The sequence below is a fragment of the Oryctolagus cuniculus genome, chromosome 1 (genome assembly GCF_051225735.1).
Source record: "Oryctolagus cuniculus isolate XC-2025 breed Fujian yellow rabbit chromosome 1, ASM5122573v1, whole genome shotgun sequence".
Taxonomy (NCBI): Eukaryota; Metazoa; Chordata; class Mammalia; order Lagomorpha; family Leporidae; genus Oryctolagus; species Oryctolagus cuniculus.
The window spans coordinates 217835179-217852334 of record NC_142867.1 but is presented as its reverse complement, the minus strand read 5'-3'; the positions used below and the strand labels follow the sequence as shown (position 1 = coordinate 217852334).

Sequence of the window (17156 nt, the reverse complement as noted above, 5' to 3'; positions counted from 1 at the left end):
TGGCCACTTCCTCCATCACCAGCAGCTGATGGCCCAGCCCCTGCTAAGGTCTCATTCCCCCTCCTGCCGTGGCGGCCTCCCTGCACCCTCCAGCCACCAGCCCTTAAGACTAGCAGGTGACAGACGGGGGCCTGTGCCCAGCCAGCTGTGTCCACAGCACTCTGCGGGGAACACCCAGCCCTCTGGCTCACTGCTGGTGGCACACAAGAACCCGACTCTGCTAACCACATGGTCCAGTTCTCACAAGGCATTTGGGGAGGACAACTGGAGGCTCCCAGCTCTGCCTGCACCTCCCTGTGCTCAGAGGTCTGTAAGCGCCCAGCAGGGGCCACACACAGGGTGAGCAGCCCTTTTGGAAACGTCTGGGACCAGAAGGCTGTCAGGTTTCAGGTTTTTTTCTTCTTCAGATTTTGGAATAACTACATATACACAATGAGACATTTTGGGAATGGGGACCCATGTCTACAGAACGAAATTCATATGCATCTATATACACAGCCACAGGTAATTTTTTACACTATTTTTACTAATTTTATGCATGAAACAAAATTTCACGGCGTGGAATTTGCCACTCATGGTGTTACGTTGGTACAATAAAGTTTCCGATTTGGAGCCGTTCAGATTTCTGGGCTAGGGACTGCTCCACCTGCACGTGGCAAGGACTCCATAAATGTCCCCTCCCTTCTCTCATCCCAATGGGGCACTCGCCAGAGAAAACGTGACATCGGGTCAAGCTATGAGGAAGATCCACTTCCAGGCCATTCATGGAAAACCATGAACAAAAGCAGAAGATGACTGATCAGGCCTAGGAACGCAGCAGCAGGGGTGGGTGCGGCGGGGGAGGGAGGACGGGGGACGGGGCTGCCAGGCCCCTACACGAGGGACAGGCGGCAGTGACCAGGAAGGTGGACTTGGAGGAGGGAGCTCAGCCAGGGGTGAGCAGTTTCGCTTCACTGACCAGGGTGCTGAGGTCGTGGGAAGTCCTCGGGCTTCTCCAACCAGGGGCCATGAAGCGCCTCCCAGTGAAGCCCCAGGCCAGCGCCTCTGGGACGGGGCCAGATGACTGGGAGTGCTCTGGACCAATGACCACAGGTGCATCGGCATGGCTTTGCTCTAGGAGCACACGTGGGACACTCCCGCTGGGCAAGAGGAGCAGAGCTTCCCTGGAAGACCCCCATGACCACCCCAAACTCTAGCGCCCTCTGCCAAAAGTGACCCCCAGACTGTGACGGATGTGAGCTGTGGTTTGCATTTGTGCAGCGGTGTCCAGGGGGCACGGCAAAGCCTGGGGGTGAACCGTGCACAATCTGCTCTATGTACAGGGTCAGGTGGACAACAAGCGCCGAGTGAACGCTGTCCACCCAAACCAGGATGACTTCTGTGGACCCAGGGCTTGGCAGGGTGAAGACACACAACTCTAGGAATCGTGTCTGAGCTCCACTCGTGGACACAACGCTAAGCTTGGGAGGGGTCTCCTGATCCCCAGTAATTCATGCCATGCACTGACCAGCTCTGACCAACCCATGAACTTGATGTCAATGAAATTCATGGGCTTAGGGCTGTTCTTGTTCTCATACTGAAAACTGCAATGTTAACCTAGAAGATGCTACTTAGAGGATAATTATGGGGCTGCCCACTGCGGCCACCAGATTAAATGGTCCACTGGTGACAAACCATGAGGTGACGACTCAGCTGGACCCAAAGCCATTTTACTACTCGAGTAGCCTTGGCCGAGTCCTCTCCTTAGTTCCCACCAAAAAAGAGGGAAACCAGCCACTCACTCAGAGGCCCGCTGAGACGATCCACAAGGTATGGGTGACACAGCCAGGGCATCGGGGTAGGCGCCCACCAAACACAGGCTCCATCCTCCACCTCCCGCCCTCTTTCCAACGCCCAGGCTCTGTTACCTGCTCCTGGGAACTGGAACCCAACACCGTGGGGATAAAAAGAAATGCTTATCGAACACCTGCTGTGGGACTATGTATTATCACACTTGATCCTCAAGGACAACACTACAGACGTGCTAATATTCCCACTGTGCAGACGAGGAAACAAAGATGGGTCGGGAAACTAGCCCCATGTCAGGATGCCAGGCAATGGATCTGAACCCAGCTGCCTGGGTGCTCCTGCTCTGGGGCTAAGCTGCTGGACCCTGGGCAAGGCCAGGGAGAAGGCCAGCACGCAGGGCAAGGGCAGAAGGGCAGATCAGGGAACGAGGGCCCGGGGGGGAGGGGTGGCTGTCTGTCCTAGGACCAGCGGGAGGCTGCGTGATTTGGATGCAGGTTGCATGCAATCCCTTGCTGAAAGGGAGTCGTCAGCTCTGCAGAAACCTACCTCGAAGGCTGTTTACAAGATCCCACCGTCCTGAGCCCTCGCCACACCACAGTAACGTCTTGCCCTGCTGCCTAGTCTGCTGGCTGCCAGAATGATCCTTTTAAAACCAAATCACATTGTGCCACTACTCTGATGTGCCACTTCCTGATCTCGCATGGGTCAGGAAGTCCTGAGGGCTGTCTTTGAGGGCTCTCCTTGCTGCTGCTCCAATGCAATGGACATGCTCTGGCCTCAGGACCCTTGCACCTGCTGTTCTCTCGCCTCAAACACCCTCCCCCCAAATGACTGCTTGGCTCAGACCCTCACCACCGTTGGGTGCTTCTCCTAGGGTCACCTTCCTAGCAATGCCTTTCGTGACCACCCAAATTGCAAAGCCCTCTCCAGTGCTCCTCGTCTCTCTAGTCCCCCCACCCCCACCCACTGGCGCTTGTTAGCCATGGGACAAGCACAGACTTTGTGTGTTGATTACATCTGCTCCATTCTTACCAGACTATCAGCAGGCCGTGGTGGTGTTCTGCTCCCTGGTGCTGCTCCAGCACCTGACACAGTGCCTGACGCATAGTCGGCACTCAGTAAGTATTTGTGGAATGAATGAACGAGACTTGGCTTTCTTCTCTTTCTCTCCATCTACAAGATCCTGTTCCCTCTCAGGCCACAGACAAACGAGTTCCTGAACTGCTTCTATTCCCAGCTTCCTTATCGGCACCATCAACGGGTTGGACCAGGTTATCTACAGAATCCTTCCAGCTCTGCACAAACTCCCAGCTGACCAAGGAGAAAAAGCACAACTCTTCACTGCCACAGGCCCGTGACGGCACTTACTTGATTATGATAAAGGCTGCATTTCCTTTAGAATTTTCCACAGCGAAGGCCCCGCAGCCCCACGCCCGTCAGCGCGAGCGAGGCTTGGCTGCGGTCATGTCTGTGATTTGCGACCTGCACGCCAGGGCCGCGTTAACCTTGAGTGCCGGGATCACTGGTCTTGTTAAATCGACCCAGGTTGGGTTACAGGGAAGTAAACCAAACCACATTCGGGTGTTTCTTAGGTTCAGCAACACCAGCTCTCCTCGTCCCCCTCAATTGAACACTAATTCCTCAGCAGCCTGTGCTGTTGGTTTTGGGGTTTAGCCAGAGGCCCTCTGGAGAAATAACGAAACTGTGCGTTCCAGGCCAAGAGGAAGGCGCTGGGATGAAAGCAGACCCTGGTGTAATAAGAGCGCTGGCGGTGCAACCGCTGGGAGCAGCGGCCTGTGTGCGAGGGCTGGAGGTCCTTCAAGGTCATTCCCACCCGAGCCTGTCCAGGCTAATTCTGACCTTGGAGAGTGTTAGGAGTTTTCCTTCTCCACCTGAAACCGAGACGGAGGGAGCTCTGCGAATCCACAATGTGTCTGACTGTCAGAAACCCCCTGGCCAGGGTCAGGTTCACTGGTCAGCCAAGGCCACCCACCACAACGGTGCTCCTGGCGTGGGACACATCAGCCACCTCTCGAGCTGAACATCAAGCCATCACACTACGGTGTACGTGAGGGCACTTGAAAAGTTCCAGGACAAACGGAATTACAAGGTAAGTTTTAAGAGTTTGAGTTCCAGCTCCGGCTCCCAGCTCCGGCTTGCTGCTAATGCAGACCCTGGAAGGCTGTGGTGACGGCTCAAGGAATCGGGTTCCTGTCTCCCACATGGGGTGGGCTGAGTTCCCAGCTTTGGTCCGGGTCTGGCCTGGGGCCATTCAGGGAAAGAAAGATTTTAAAGTTTATTTTGGTGCAAAAAATTGAAATCCAAGCAGGCAAGTTTCAAAAACTTAATGAAAAAATGCTTATTATGAAAAAGCTCTGCACAGATTTCCAAATTCTCTTACACCAGACTAAACCTAACTTTTAAGTCCATTTCCACCACGTTTTGGAGTGCCTTCGTGGTGTGTGTGGATTTTCCGAGGATGCTATTAGCTTTTATCCCAGAACCCACAGACACCCACCCATGAGCTCCTCGGAGCTCCTACCTGCTTCGTGACAGGCCCCAGCCCACACAGCCCGGGGACACCTCACAGGCTCCTGTAAGTCAGTGAAGGCTTGGGTGGGCCTCGGGCTCCACTCTTCCTTCCACTCAGGCAGCCCCAGGCCCACAAACCTCTGTGTATCTCAGCTTCTTCATCTGTAAAGTGGGAATAATGAGTGCCTTTGCCATTGTGAGTCCATGGAACTAATTAATTAATAGCTGTAAATAATAAATTAATAGCTGTATTAATAAATTAATAGCTGTAAATCACTCACTCAGTAGTCAGTGTTACTTGAAATCTTGTCTTTACACCACACGTCTCACACGGCTCCAAGGTGTGGGCTGGCCCTTGCAGGCATGTGATCTGATGTGTGGGCATGTGGGTGTCTGATCTGATGCCACGGTGACAACAGGGGGCCCCGCCACTGAGCATATGTGACACAGCGAAAGGCTAGTCAAGGGGACCAGATACAAGTTCACGGGAAATGGGATTAAACAGTATGGTTATCTTGCTGCAAAGAATTTCAAAAAGCATGCAGTTTTTTTCATGATCCACATTTTCCATGAACCTTCTAAAGACTGACTGTAAATGCACACATGCCATTCTCTTCCTCCCCTGACCGGGCAGGCATCTCTAATCAATCTCAGCACTCTTCTCTCACCAACTGCAGCCTGGGGCTGATAATGCACAACTCAGAGCTATGGGAACTAACACTGCGGCGCTCTGGCTATGATCACCAGGGACCCTGGTGTGGGAGAGAGGCCTGCATCAGAGCAGGCAGGACCACAACCCCCTGAGAAGGATGAGGGGTGGGTGAGGTTTGTCTCCGTTCAGTGCTGGGTCTACCACCACAGGTGCTCAACACACGCGGCAGGGACCCAGCAGAGGCTGGCTGGACCCTAGCTTGAGCACAGTGGGGCTGAGCAGAGGAAGCCGGGCTCTGGCAGGTTCAAGGTCACTCACGCAACACAAGACTGTGAGCAGGCCTTTCCTCCCACAGCCCCCAGTCACCCGCTGGGTATAACGAGAGGGTGGGCTAGACAAACACCAGGCCCCTCCGGTTCCCACTTTCTGATCCAAGAAGCCTTTCCAGGCATCACCAGTCTGGGTTCTGACCCTCCAGTGTGGCCACACCTTCCCCCTTCTCATGTGGAACTACCACCCTGTAAATGGTGATCAGGGGCTCACGTGGGCTCGGGTCCCCAGCAATGCACCCCCCATGACAGGTGCAGTCCCTGCCCCATGGAGCTGGCACTGGAGGAGGGACAGAAAAAGGGTACACAAATGAATGGGACAACTGCGGGTGTAGACAGGCTACAGAGGCCACAGGCCAGGGCACTGGGGACTTTGGACAGGGAGATCGGGGAGTGCTGCTCTGAGTAGAAGGCTGAATGGAGACGAGAGAGACGGAGGAGGACTCGGCTCGTGGCAAGAGCATTTGCCACAGGGCCGGCACCGTGGCTCACTTGGTTAATCTTCCTCCTGTGGCACCAGCATCCCATGTGGGCACCAGATTCTAGTCCCGGTTGCTCCTCTTCCAGTCCAGCTCTCTGCTGTGGCCTGGGAAGGCATTGGAGGATGGCCCAAGTGCTTGGGCCCTACACCTGCATGGGAGACCAGGAGGAAGCACCTGGCTCCTGGCTTCGGATCGGTAGCAGCCATTTGTGGGGTGAACCAATGGAAAAGGAAGACCTTTCTCTCTGTCTCTCTCTCTCACTAACTCTATCTGTCAAATAAATTTTAAAAAAAAAAAAAAAAAAAAAAAGAGCATTTGCCAGGCTATGCTGAGCCGAGGGCAGGGCTGGGACCTCCAGCCTGGTCTCCCGGCCCTTTTACCCACTTCCAATCCACCCCACTAGCAGGTGCCAGGCGATGTTCCTGAACCGCTGCTCCGCTCACAAACTGCAGCAGCTCTCCAGGGTTTCGCAGGCACACGTGCTCAGTGGACTCACTTCCACACAAGGGTCCCCTGGCCAAGTGAGTGCAAGAAACAGAGCATTCCCCCCGCCCCCGGCCCTGACCCCGAGGGGCTCCCTAGCTTGCACACTAATACGTGAAAGGCTCTGAAAAGTGCCACAGCAAAGACACCTCTTTGACTTGGCTTAACTTGCTGTCTTCTGAATTTATTTGGCTACGCAAAGAACACCTTTTTCCCACCAAAAAAAAAAAAAATCAACATTTTTAAGGACCAGAGTTCCACAGGCAAAAGGGCAGGTCCTTCTGCTTGGCTTCACACTCCGACCCTCACCTCCAGGAGGTGACCCTAAAGCCTGGTCCACAGTCTGTCTGTCTCCTGCCTTCCTCCTGCATCCAGTGCCCCAAACAAATGTCCTGTGGCCACCCCAGCCCTGCTCTATCCAACAGAACCGTGGCAGCATGGGTGCCAATGTTCACCAAGCACCTACCTGTGCCACCTGGGGTGACCCTCATGCCCCCACAGCCTGGGCCTGCCTGAGAGTGCTCTTCCTTCTTTGTAGAAATAGCTCAGCTCGCCTTCCGGGACCTCCCCTCCCCACATCGCCTGCTGGTTTCAAAGGCGAGGACAAACTCAGGGTCTGGCTCATCAGGGTGCTCCATCCTCCTTGCCTGGGGAGTGACTGGTTCACAGGGATGAACACTCAACTAAAGTGCATGGGCCAACCAATTCCACAGTGGGATGGAGCTGGCTGGGGTCCAGAGCCCAACAGCTGGGCTGGGCCGCAAGCCCAGGAGTTGCGCTTCACCTCTGAGTGCTCTCCGACATGAGTGGCCCATGGCCTGCTCAGGACCTGGTCCTCATCCTTGGATCGCTGTCACAGGTGCTGTCTAAGGCCTCACATCCTCTGGGTGTGGTGACTCCTCAGCAAACAGCTGGCCTGCCCTGTCCCTCCTTTCCCCAGGGAGAAGGGGTTGGGGAGCAGGTGCAGGTGGGGGGCGGGGGAGGGGACGGGAGGGGACTGTACCTGCTCGCGGTACTTTTCCTTCCGGCCGCACTGGCTCCGTCAGCCTGCAAAGGAAACCCGAACACATCAGCCAAGGGAACGACACACACTTCTACCCACAGCCACCCCACCAAGCTCCCGCGGGCACCAGATTCGGAACGCTGCTGCCAGCCTCGGAAAACCTGCCCCCAGCAGGAAGGAGTCGTCGCGGTACCTCCCCTCACCCCCATTTCCTTGGCCCTTCCAATCCAGCTGAGCACCGGCTAGCCACACAAACCCAGCAACCGCACAGCCCTAGGGACCGGGCCGGGGGAAGGAAGTAACCAGTTAAGTCTGAGACTGAACTGCACCATTTTTATTTTCAGTTGGGATTTCCAATAAAACAGTAGCTGCAGATTTATTCCTACCAACCGGAGGGGGAAAATCCTATTATGTTAAAATATTCTGTCCCCCCCACCCTACGAACAGGCGAAGGCCCGAGAGTGCCGGCTCTTAATCTCTTTTATTTGGGGTGGGGGATGGGGTTTGATGAGGCTGGCCACATGAAATTTTCAGAAATGATAAAATCCTGGTCCAGATGCAGAGGCCGAAGCCCGGGGTGCAGCAGGAGTGGCCGCAAGTCTCCTGCGGACCAAATGCCCCACTGCTGGGGACCTGGCTCATGGGCCAGGGCTCAAGGGGCCCTGGATGCCACAGCCAAAGGAGACTGCAGATTGGAAAACGCCCAGGGCCTGCTCCTGCGCCAGTGTGCACTCCCCGGAGGCACAGTCAGAACACGGCAGGTCTGAAACCGCAGGCACGTGTTTCCTGTCCAAATTCAGAATTTTTCCAGCCCTGGAGAGAACACTACGCATGTCCTACATGCTCAAACAACTCCAGAAGGGCCCGAGGAGCCCCCAGTAATCAAGCACCCCGATATTTCTGTGGTGATACATAGGCACAGGCAACCCTGGCAGGACATCTCCCCAGGCTCACGTTCCACGGCTTCACCGGGCACCAAAATCTTGTTGTTTTCAAGCCTTTTGAATTTGAGGATTATGGATAAAGGACAGAGGACCCAAAATAAAAACAGCACTCCCTTTGGATGGGTGCTTGTAAGAAGTTGCAAACTAGGGCCAGGGTTGAGGGCAGCAGGTTAAGCCATCGCCTGCGACACCAGCATCCCATAAAGGCGCCAGTTCAAGTACCGGCTGCTCCACTTTCGACCCTGTTCCTTGCTAATGGCCTGAGAAAAACAGTGGGAGATGGCTCAAGTGCTTGGGCCCCTGCACCCACATGCGAGACCTTGAAGCTCCTGGCTCCTGGCTTCAGCCTGGCCCAGCCCTCTTGCAGCCATCTTGGGAGTGAACCAATGGATGGAAGATCTCCATCTCTCCCTTTCTTTCTGTTAACTGTTTCACACAAATAAATATATCTTAAAAAAAAAAAAAAAAGTTGCAACCTGACAAAACCAGATAGTAGACTTTGATTCCAGCCAAGTGGCAATATGTAAAACTAAAAGTATTTCACTCAAAAAAAAAAAAAGTCAGATCTCCAACTCTTTAAGAGAATGGGATAATCCAGTGACACCCAGTGCTACACAGTGACAGCAGCTAGAACTGACAGCCCTGGTTCTCCCATTCCACCCTCTTGGCCTATACCTAGTCCCGCCTGGCCCGCTGTGGGCAACGCCATGCACTCTGCTGGGTACCGGCTACTTCCCACAAGGCACTGCTGGGTGGACATTTCACCTTCACAACAGAATACCACACACACATGCACACAGACACACACATGCACGCAGACACACTGGTGCGCGCGCGCACACACACACACACACACATACCCCATTTCACAGGTAAAGATGCATGAGATCAAAGAACTTAAGTCATTTATCAAGAGAGTCGCGTTGCTACGAGCCCTGGTCGGGGTCACCCCCGAAGGCCCCTCCCTCTGCTCAGGGGTACTTTATCCCCTGCCCACATTCAGGAGAGCCTGCTGGGTGCCAGGGGTGGCACCAGAGAGCCCCCTTCCCACGTGGCAGGGATGGAAAGGTGAGGGGCAGGCAGGCAGGGAGGGAGAAACAGGACGCCCCTGTCCTCCCGCAGTGGAAGAGACAGAAGGCAGGGGGCGGTCTGGGTGTGACCGCACTGGGAGCAAAGGAATGGGATCAGCCGCAGCCTCTCTCTTGCACCCTCAGCACCTGACTGCAGGGCTAAGGGCAGGAGCTGCTGAGGTTCTTTCAGAGGCAGAAGGGGAAGCGGGTGGAAGTCCTGCCGGCGAGCCTTGCAAAATCACGAACTCCCAAAGGATCTTTCGCCTCCTGGACTGAACTCTGGGCGTGTATTCCAAGGGTTCCTACACATTTTTTAAAGTGATCTTTTTTGTCCTTTTCCTTCCCAGATTCACCAAGATGACCAGCTCAAGTGCAGTGCACACGCCACGGGAGGCCAGCAGAGTCTGTTTCAGGCACTCCTAATAACCGCCGCCTTGTTTCTTTTTACTGAGTTGACCATACTTCTGCCTCACTGGGAGAGTAACACTGATAGTTTTTCCACCATATTTAAGAAATAAAGAAAAAATATTCAGAGAGTTATCAAGACAAATCTTTCAGCAGAGAGGAGGTGGTGCTTGGTACTGGAGCCACTAGGGGAAGAGATAAAGGTGGTAGTCGCGTTGGGTACTGCAGGCACTGGAGGGAGAGATGAAGGTGGTAGTGACACTTGGTACTGCAGCCTTTGGAGGAAGGTGCACACCTGGGCAGGCTGTGGTTGGCACCTCTGTTTCAGTCCCACCATAATCGGAACATTACAGAACAGCTCCCCCAGCTGTCGCCAAAGCTCACAGAGCTGAGCGCGCCCATCCTCGAGGTAGAGACCCCCACAACACAGGCTGGCTTCGTGTCCTCAGAAACATGAAGCGATCCTTCCTGAGTTCAATTCAACGACGATGCGGCCATTTTCTTGGGCCAAACTCGTCTAATACTAGCAATGTCCAAGTGACTCAACCTCATCCACAAACTTACCTTTACCCAGTGTGATCTGATGGGTTCTCAATGGGAACTGAAGTTTTAGGGCACAGGCTGAGTCCAACGGTCTGAGTTCAGTCCTGGTTTCGTCATTTTCTAACTGTGTGATCATCACGAAGTCACTTGTAGTTTCCAGCCCTCAGTTTTCTCATCTGCAAAATGGCCAGACACTCATCCCAGAACCTAGCTCACAAGGCTGCGAGGGACTTAGTTAAGGTAACTTAAATGAGTGTGGGCTGGGATGCAGCGATTCTGACGACTCCAGACACAGCTGTCAAAACCGCCATTTACTGCAGCAGAGAAACTGAGGCACAGAAAAACAGAGTGGCGGGTACAAGAGTCCATGGCAGCTGAACGAGTCGCGCAGGGGCAGCGGGACCGGATGATGGGTCTTCCCTGAGTGCTCAGGATCCTAGGCTGCAAGGGGGCACCCAGCGGGTCCCCCAGACCACCCGCAGTGGTTCCGTCAGACCAACACTGAACACCAGGACGCAGGGGAAGCACGAGGCACAGGCCAGGGGCAGGCGGCCTCCACGGCTGCTGCAGGGCCAGCATCTTCATCCCCGCACGATGAGTTCCTAGAGAACGGAGCTTCTTGCCCTGCTCTGTCTCAGTCTCACTTTGAACCTCAGCTAAAAGGCGGGGGCAGAGGGTTAAATCAGGTCACGCCCCCAGCCCCTGCTCCGGTCACCTGTGTCATTCTACGTTTGGCCGAACCAACCTTAACCAGACCCTGCTGTGGCAAGTGAAATGTGGTTGGGGGGAGGGCCCACGGGGAGCCCTCCTTCTGCCTCTGACGTGGCTGGGGTTCAGGCACCCAAGGCCTCCAGCACCCATACCGGCACCCAGCCCACCCATTGCTTACTCACCAGCTTCTCTCTGGGACCTGGGCAAGGCTATTTTTGGCTCCATTCAGCCCTCCTCTTCCCTCCCAAATGAATGTTAAGTTGTTCTTTTCCATTCTCTTATTAAGGGTTTTCTTGGAAAGAAAATATTATTCCAAACCCAGAAATTTTATTTCTAAATTTGTGCAAATGTAAGTTGTAAGACATTAGCTGCATTTCACATTTTGTGCAAATGGCAGAAACAGGCAATTCGTGTGCTACGGGATGGGGGCTGGCCAACGATTTCGATAAAATAAACCCTTTTTTAATTTAAATGCTAATGCACTGAATTAAAATTTAATAACTGAGGAAATTGAAAAGCCGAGCAGGAATATTGGAAATAAATCCAAGCAGAAACAGCTGAAATTAAAAATTCTAGAGAGTGGGAGGATAGCAGCTAAGCTGTCTTATATGATTACATTTTTTTTTTTTTTTCAGAATGAAGCAAAAAAAAAAAAATCCTATCTCTCGCTGGCTCTCGGGCAGTAAATCCACAGTGCTGTGATTTATTGCTCAATTTTCCTGAGGGAAAAAGGCTTTCTTTCATGCTGAAATATTTCATAAATTTCAAGCCAGCATAAATTCTTAATTTAAAAGTTATGGAGGTCACATTTAGTGCACTGGTACGGTTCCAAAATCTTAAAGGAATAGCAGTGACCAAAATAAAAAAAAAATTTGAAAAAGCAAAAAAGGAGGGGCAGAATTTTTTTTTCTATTTTTTTTCTTTTGGTTTTAATTCACAAGTTGAAATTTCATGATTAAAGGTTCCTCCTAGATGGCTGGAACCCACGTGTGTGGGGAACTGGTATATGTTTGGAAATCTGCAGCTCAAGATGGAGAGATAAAGATTTAATTCAATTATAAAAAGGCTTTTTTTTTTTTTTTAAAGCCACTTGAGGAATTTCTGGTAAAAATTTCCCCCCTCCCCTGCCCGGGAAGGGGTGAGGGTGGGGGGAGGGTGGCCACTGTAATTGCTTCTCTTAGATCTCCAATCTTTTGTGCACACTGATGTATTCATTTGTTATACAGCTGTTCGGCGGCGGAAAGAATGCTAGGGCGCCCATAATTCTAAGCAAATCAATCAAAAATTAATGATTTGTCATGCTTGCACAATGGAGGAAAAACAGCTCCGTGGGTCCTGGCTGCCTGGTCTCGAAGAATGAAATGCCTTTCTATGATAAGGCAGCCCGGGAGGCTGGGGTGCCACTGCTGCAGCGCCCCCCAGCCCTGTGCGGACACAGCGTCCACGGCCAAGATGGCGCCTCGGCCGGTCACGCACCGGTTGGACCTCGCCGCCCATTTTCCTAGAGGTATCATCATTAGGATCTTGCCTTTTCCCTCCCCCACCACAATGAAAATCACTTCCTCTCTGGAGAATTCAATGACGTCCCCTCCCCCACGTGATTTAATTTGTCCCTGTTCATTGTTCTCCCAACACTGGAAGGCACGGCCATTGGTGCCTTCCACCAACTCCTCTAGGGGTCTGGGGCCACCGGAGCACCTGCCATCCCCCAGGAGGGGCGCGGCTGCTCCTGGGCCTCCTCTGCCTCTCTGGCGCGGCCGTGTCTCCAGCACCCAGCTCAGGCCTGGCACAGGGCAAACAGGCAGCAAACAGGGCGGGGGAATCTGGTCATTCTGAGGACTTCCCAGGAAACCCTGACAATGACGTTGTTTCATGAATGATGACCCACACTGGCGATTCCACCTGGAGGAAATCTCTCAATGGATCTTAAGAATCAATCACTCAGTTACTCAGCGGGTCTTTCTTGCAAACCTACTATGTGTCAAAGACAATTCCGAATCCCCAGGGGTCAGCACTTCTCAGGCATCTCTGCACCCCGGGGGGCCAGGAAGCATGAAGGGGAACCCAGAGAGAAGTGAGAAGTTTTTTAGATGCCTCTGAATTCTTGTAGCTCACCAAGTTGTGATCAATTCACATGAAGGTTGTATTCACCAATACATGGGTATTTCATATGTAAGTACGTTAGCTCTAATAAATTCCAAAGACTCTTGGGCCACAGCACCACGAGGAATGGAAGTGCATCTCTGGCCCATGAGAACATGATGCCCAGGCACTGGACGGGCTCTTGTTTTCCCAACAACCCTGCAATTTAACCATGCCCCTCTGACCGTAAATTAACCAAGCACCAGAGGGGCCAACTGACTTGCCCAAGGTCCCACAGTGGTTCCAGGGAATTGGCCGGGACACAACACGCCTTCTCAGCCCAAGTCCATGGCCATTCCTCTACACACTTGGCCCTTCCATCCCTATAGTCAGTGCACCTAACCTGGTCCCAAACAACGTGGATGGACTGGGCTCCTATTTAACCCTTAGGACTCAACGCAGGCACAGGGAGTCCCGCCCTCATTCACCAGGTGTTCCTGGAAAACACCTGTTAGGAGGAACTGTGCCAATACTGAACAATAGCTTTGCAAGTGACAGAGAAGATCCCACTCCTTGGAAACAAAACATCCTCTAAATGCTCTCAGCGATGGGTTCTTAACACGTGGGGCTTGAGTTCTAATCTTGCATTTCCTTTCTAGACTGAACATGTTTCTGCTCAAAGCCACTGGCGACCCCAGCTTCCATGCCTGAGAGGTAGGTGGAGGCTGCCGGGGGAAGATCCAGGGGGAACAGACCTGGAGCCCGCACGGGTGGGCGCCACTTTTCTGTAGCTATTTCTAGAGTTCACCCTAGAAGTGGTTCTGAACCAGGCGCTGGGGGAGCAGGGCAGGTCCTGAGATGAACCAGACATGGGGCCTCACTCATTCGCCAATGCTGGATGCCTTGCTCTGGCTGGACTGGTTCCCCCAAGGGTTATGTGTTGGAGGCTTGAGGAAAGGTGGGGCCTACTGGCCAGGCATGAAGCACTGCAGGACACTGCCCTTGGGAGGGAGGGAGGCAGCTCTCCCAGCACCCTGCACCCTCCCTGGAATGAGTGGTTCTAAGAGGCAGCCCTGACTCGCTCGCCGGCTTCCTGTTTCCACACACGGCCTCTTCCTCCCACGCGTGGCCCTCACCAGAGACCACACCAGTGGCCTCATCCAATCTTGCACTTTAAACTCCCAAACTGTGAACTCTTTTCTTCATAAAATTAGCCTGTCTCAGATATCTGGTTACAGTAACAACAACGAATTTATTATATAAGTGGCCACTATGTGCTGAGCACCAGGACAGTCACTGGGGACACAGGCAGAGAGAACAGCGGGGGAGCCACACTGATGACGTCATGGCTTAGGATATCCACCTGTAACGGTCACGCGGCATGCACATTCCACAGAGGAATGGCTGGCTTCCATGAGCGACTCTGAGACAGCAGGGCCAGGAAGGGCTTCGAGAGGGAGGGATGCTTGAGCAGCGAGCACGGAGCTCAGACTCAGCGGGGCCAACAGAAAACCCGGATGTGAATGGAGCTCACACAGGCCGGGCGCCAGGCAGCAGCACCCACCGCGTGCCAGGCAGAGAAGGCACCATCGCGGCCAGCTGGGAAGCCTGCATACTGAGCCACTGGAGGCCATGGCTTTCTCTGATGGCCGTCGCCTCTGCAGAAGCAAAGGCTCCCATAGGGGACTCCTGACCAGACCCCCAGGCCAGACCCCAGGCCTCCACGCGGACTTGGCAGCTTCCAGTTCTGAGGACGAAGGAACAATGATCCGATCTGTCCCCCTTTCATTTGCTGTGGAGTGGCCACAGCGCTCCAGAGAACAGCAATGTGAACCGTCCCCAGGCCAGGTCTGCTACTGATGAGCCAGGGGCATCGGCAACTCCAAGGCTAACCCACGAGAAACGTCCAGCGTCTTCATTTCTCCTGGATACGATGCCCTTTTGCCTCTCCCCAGGCCCTTGCTCTCCAAGGTCAAGCATCAAGAAGGCAATCAGGGGCTGGCGCTGTAGCGCTGTAGGTTAATCCTCCACCTGCGGTGCCGGCATCCCATGTGGGCTCCGGTTCTAGTCCCAGCTGCTCTTCTTCGGATCCAGCTCTCTGCTATGGCCTGGGAAAGCAGAAGAAGATGGCCCAAGTCCTTGGGCCCCTGCACCCACGTGGGAGACCCGGAAGAAGCTCCTGGGTCCTGGCTTCGGATCGCCCCAGCTCCAGCAGTAGCAGCCACTTGGGAGTGAACCAGCGGATGGAAGACCTTTCTCTCTCTCCACCTCTCTCTGTAACTCTACCTCTCAAATAAATAAATAAAATCTTTAAAAAAAAAAAAAAAAGCAAGCAAGCAATCAACAAAGGACTGTGTGTTTCCCCTGAGTTTCCAGGTACAGGCTGGGTCTCCTCTCCCTGGTAGGCAGCCTTGCAGGCTGGATCCAGACCTCCATCATCATCACCGTCTTCACCATCACCATCAACAGGATGCACCTACAGACCAGCCCGACAAGCCTGAGGCCCACGGGCAGCTGAGGAAGGCATGTGCACTGCCAAAGCACCTGCCGGCTGCAGTGGAGACCGGAGGCCCAGCACAGAGGCCACGGTCATCTTCCAGGGAAGAGATGAAAGCTGCCTGGGGAAGGTAGAGGAGAGAGCCCCAGGACTGCGAGCTGCAGGGAGCAGCAGGGATCAACTGGGCTACTACGAAGAGGGCAGCCAGGGCACAGCTGGCACATAGTAAGTGCTCAGTGAACGCCAGGGTCGGGGGGCGGCGGTGCTGGCTTTTTTGGTTTGTTTTCGTTTGTTTATAAAAAATAAATCACTAGGGGTTGATGTCAGGGTGTGGCAGGTAAAGCTGCCACCTGCAGTGCCAGCATGCCAAACGGGCGCCAGTTCTTGTCCCCGTTGCTCCACTTCCAATCCAGCTCCCTGATAATGCACCTGGAAAAGCAGTAGAAGATGGCCCAAGTGCTTGGGCCCCTGCACCCACATGGGAGACCCAGAAGAAGCTCTTGGCTCCTGGCTTTGGCCTGGGGGAGTGAACCAATGGATGGAAGATCTGTCTCTCCCTCTCTCAAATAAATCTTAAAAAAAAAAAAAAATAGAGTTAATAGGGAAGTTGTTTTTTTTTTTTTTTTACAGGCAGAGTGGACAGTGAGAGAGAGAGAGACAGGGAGAAAGGTCTTCCTTTGCGGTTGGCTCACCCTCCAATGGCTGCCGTGGCCGGCGTACCGCGCTGATCTGAAGGCAGGAGCCAGGTGCTCCTCCTGGTCTCCCATGGGGTGCAGGGCCCAAGCACTTGGGCCCTCCTCCACTACACTCCTGGGCCACAGCAGAGAGCTGGCCTGGAAGAGGGGCAACCGGGACAGAACCCGGCACCCCGACCGTTACTAAAACCCCGTGTGCCAGCGCCACAGGCGGAGGATTAGCCTAGTGAGCCGCGGCGGCGGCCAAGGGAAAATCTTGTTAGTCTTAGGCTACATGCAGAGGCCTGGTCTCCTCCCTGGGCACCTGGGATGGAAGTAACAGAATTCAAAACCTGGGTGCTGGGGGGGGGGGGGTCCTGGCCTCAGGTAGGAGGGGCAGTAGCCTCCCTCGTGCCCCCAGGTGGGACTGAACCACCCCGGCCGCCAGCTGCCACTCCTCCAGCCCTGCTGTCCACACACAAATCCCCACACAAGGCTGGGACAGCTCCTGGCTGCTGGGTGTGTGTCTACCTCTCCTCCCCGGTAAGGCCGGGTCACAAAGGTTCTTAAGGCTGCTTCCAAAGGCACAGTGTTTCTCCTGGGTTTTAAAAGCTTTTTTTTTTTTTTTAAACAATGTTTATTTGAAAGACAGAGTTAGAGAGAGAGGTGAGAGAGGTCTTCCATCCGCTGGTTCACTCCCCAAATGGCCACAATGGCTGGAGCTAAGCCGATCTGAAGCCAGGAGCCTCCAGGTCTCCCACATGGGTGCAGGGGTCCAAGCACTTGTGCCATCCTCTGCTGGTTTCCCAGGCGCATTAGCACGGAGCTGGATTGGAAGCGGAGCAGCCAGCACTTGAACCAGAGCCCATATGGGATGCTGGCATTGCAGGGGGTGGCTTTACCCGCTACGCCACAATACCAGCCCCTTTAAAAGCTTTTTATAGTGGAAGCATTTTATGTT

The 17156-nt window shown here is 53.8% G+C and overlaps 1 protein-coding gene across 10 annotated transcripts in view; it reads right to left on the bottom strand.

Moving 5' to 3' along the window:
* ZNF618 (zinc finger protein 618) overlaps positions 1 to 17156 on the bottom strand; it is a 183639-nt gene that overhangs the window by 79136 nt on the left and 87347 nt on the right. For all 10 annotated transcript variants that reach the window (XM_051842734.3, XM_089319570.1, XM_051842741.3 and 7 more), the window contains exon 2: positions 7270 to 7313. In XM_051842734.3, coding sequence (XP_051698694.2) covers positions 7270 to 7313 — 44 coding nt within the window. The remainder of the gene's footprint in view (positions 1 to 7269; positions 7314 to 17156) is intronic.